The 3,419-nt window shown below is 42.7% G+C and overlaps 1 protein-coding gene across 1 annotated transcript; it reads right to left on the minus strand.

Annotated features, from left to right (window-relative positions):
• Positions 1-285: 285 nt before the first annotated feature.
• Positions 286-2,154, minus strand: LOC141146039 (SCAN domain-containing protein 3-like). Its single transcript, XM_073632800.1, has one exon. The coding sequence runs from the start codon at positions 2,152-2,154 to the stop codon at positions 286-288; it is 1,869 nt and encodes a 622-aa protein (XP_073488901.1).
• Positions 2,155-3,419: the final 1,265 nt, after the last annotated feature.

Consider the following 3,419-nt stretch of genomic DNA (forward strand, 5'->3'; position numbering starts at 1 on the left):
CGTCTATTTCCCAAAGACAACCTCTGGATATGACGCTGAGCATGTGCACTCAACTTCTTCAGTTGACTATGGCGCGGCCTGTTCTGAGTGGAACCTGTCCTGTTAAACCTCTGTATAGTATTGGCCACCATGCTGCTGCTCAGTTTTAGGGTATCGGCAATCTTCTTATAGCCTAGGCCAGTGTTTTTCAACCTTTTTTCAACCAAGGCACCCTTTAAAATCTGACAGAATCTCGAGGCACACCAAACCAATAATGTGGAAAAAATTTATTTATTACGTCTTACATCAATGGGATACTTGAGCCTGGGACGATTTACACAACCGCTCTATTCTGGCAGGAATGGATGAGAGACAGACACGGAGCTCCTGGTCCACGGCCCTAAGTCGCTCTCTGTACTTGTTCTTGATGTAGGTTAGGCTTGAAAAGCTCAGTTCACACAAGTATGTAGTAGAGAAGGGTAGTAGAATTGCAATGGCGGTACTTGAAATGACTGAGTACTCACTATTCAATGATACCCAAAACGTATCCAAAGCCACATCTTGAAATTTTATTTGTAATGTGCGATCTGCCCTGATCTCTGCCAGTTGCTCTTGTGCCGCTAGTGGCAAGACTTTTGAGCTATCCAATGCACATGAACTCCAAGGGTTACGGACCCAGTCAAACTCTGCAAAAGCTTCCGAAGGAAAATAGTGACTAAATCTTTCGTCGAGAATTTGTAGGTGTTGGGAGATAAGATCAGAAAGTGTGCTGCCATTTGAATGTGCATTGCACAGGGGAAACATCTCAAGGCTGCCCTGTTCTACAAAGGAGCGCCAGAGTGTCAGCTTGGATCTGAAGCCACGTAATTTGTCAGAAGAGGTGAGAAGATTTTCTTCTTTACCTTGCATTTTAGCACTCAGTTCATTTAGATGTCTAAAAATGTCAGCCAGGTATGCAAGTTTTGCACACCATTGCGTGTCTTCCATCAATTCCGCATATGCAGAGCTCTGTCCTATTAGAAATGTTCTGATTTCTTCTCTTAACTCGTATACTCTGTCCAAGACTTTTCCCCGTGAAAGCCAGCGGACTGCGGTGTGTAACAACAAGCTATGATGCTCTGCTCCCATTTCTGCGCACAGAATTGAAAACAGGCTTGTCTTTAAGGGCCGCATTTTTATATAATTTACAATGTTCACTGCTCCATCCAGTACATCTGACAGTTCTTTTGGCAGGGTCTTTGCAACTAGTGCCTCCCTGTGAAGAAAGCAGTGAGTGTTTCGCACAGTTGGATTCTGAACTCTGACTCTGCTGATGAAGCCCTTGGCACTACCCATCATGGCAGCAGCGCCATCAGTGCAGACACTGACACAGTTCTTCCAGCTTAATCCGCCCTGTTCAAGATACTCCGTTGTCACACGATAAATCTCCTCTCCACTTGTTTTCTCAGGTATCGGTTTACAAAAAAAAAATGTCTCCATGATATGGTCCTCATCTATGAATCGAACATTAGCCAAGAGCTGAGCATGCCCACTTATGTCAGTGGATTCATCAACTTGTAAGGAAAATTTCCCAGATCTGATTTTTTCAAAAACCAGGTTTTCAATATCTGCAGACATGTCATTGATTCGCCTTCCAATTGTACTGTCAGACAGTGGAACTTTTGCAATTTCTTTTGCTGCTTGTGGGCCTAGCATTTTGTTGACAATAGCTGTACATGCTGGCAAAATGACTGTTTCTGCAATTGTGTGTGGCTTCTTAGCTTTAGCTACTATCTCGGCCACTAAATAGCTAGCCTCCAGTGCTTTCTCTGACACTTTTGCACTCTTCATCATGACTTGCTCTTGTTGTTTGTGTTGACTTTTCAAACGAATGAAATATTCTGGTCCCTTGCTGGCTAGTGATGGATGATTTGTTGTCAGGTGTCTTTTAAGTTTGCTTGGAACCATTGCTTCATTTGATAATTTCATACCACATATCAGACACATAGGGAGAGGGCATGATGAAACCCCTGTACAGATGAAACCATATGACAGGTAACTGTCATCATACTGTCTTTTTCTTGTCTTGATGCTGGCCTCCACCACCCTCTCTGCTGAGGTACTTGTGGATGATGAAGTTGATGGCTCCAAATCAGAGCTGGATACTGGAGCCTTTCTTTTCAAAAAACGATCCATGCTAGAAGTAGTTTGTAGCTGCTGAGTTCTGTATTCTGTAATGCAGAGTACAGAGTTCAATACGCTGTACCACACTAGGGTGTGATCGTTGCAATTTTTTATGCCACAGTGTATTTGCGCAGTGGTTTTGCAAACGCATTTATTTTTGTAAAAAATTCACTTCAATGAATTAAAATAAAACACAATATATACCCCAATTTTTGGGTATAGTGTGAAAGATTATGTTATGGTGGGTAAATAGATACCTAACATGTCACGCTTTATAATTGCGCACACTCATGAAATGGTGAAAAACGATGGTACTTAAAAATCTTTTTAGGTAACGCTTTAAACAACTTTACAGGTTACATGTTTAGAGTTAAAGAGGAGGTCTAGCACTAGAATTATTGCACTCGCTCTAACAAGTGCAGTGATACCTCACATGTGTGGTGTGAATACTGTTTACATATGCATGTGTGACTTGCGTATCCATTTGCTTCTGTGTGCAAGCACGGAGGGATTGGGGGGTGCTTAAAAAAAATATTTATTTAACTTTTTGTTCCACAGTTTTTTTTTTTATATCACTTTTATTCCTATTACAAGGAATGTAAACATCCCTTGTAATAGGAACAAGGATAATAGGTCCTCTTTATGGAGAGATCTGGGGTCAAAAAGACCTCATATCTCTCCTTCTACCTTTAAAAGCAAAAGATTAAAAAAAAATTGGATCTTTTACTTTAAAAAAAAAAAATTGTTTACTTCCAGCCTGGACCGGAAGTCATGGCGTCGCTCCGGTCCTTCAGGGCCATCAAAGGGGATCTATTCTTTTATTTCCTCTTCGACTAGCCGGCCACACCATTGGATTGTTTCTCAGGCAAGATGGTGGGAGAGGGGGACATCCCCTCCCACCGCTTCTGAAAGCGTTCCAGTGAATGAGTTAATGTGAAAATGTCCCAATTGTAACAAGTTATGTAGGTTTTTTTTTTCATCTAAACACCATGCCTGCAATTAAAAAATGTGCATTAAATTACAGGTACAAATACTGTACCAGTGTCTCCTCACTGTTCTTACTTTTCCTCGTTCTTCTCCTCCACTCAGGGAAAAGCACACCGCCAGCGTCACTCTGGCATCCGCGGCTCCACAGAGAGCAGTGCGTGCGCCCGACCCTCCCATAGCAACCGATGACGTAATCGGTTGGCTAGACGCGGTCGGAAGCTCTGCACAGCCTGCACAGCTGCCCGAGTGCCTGTGGCAGCGGAAAGGGAGCTTTTATACAGCGGACCGGC

Source organism: Aquarana catesbeiana, linkage group LG05 (assembly GCF_042186555.1).
Source record: "Aquarana catesbeiana isolate 2022-GZ linkage group LG05, ASM4218655v1, whole genome shotgun sequence".
NCBI lineage: Eukaryota > Metazoa > Chordata > Amphibia > Anura > Ranidae > Aquarana > Aquarana catesbeiana.

Bases quoted from the DNA above. Each gene is read 5' to 3' on its own strand.
- LOC141146039 (XM_073632800.1), bottom strand. From the start codon at position 2,154: ATGGATCGTTTTTTGAAAAGAAAGGCTCCAGTATCCAGCTCTGATTTG.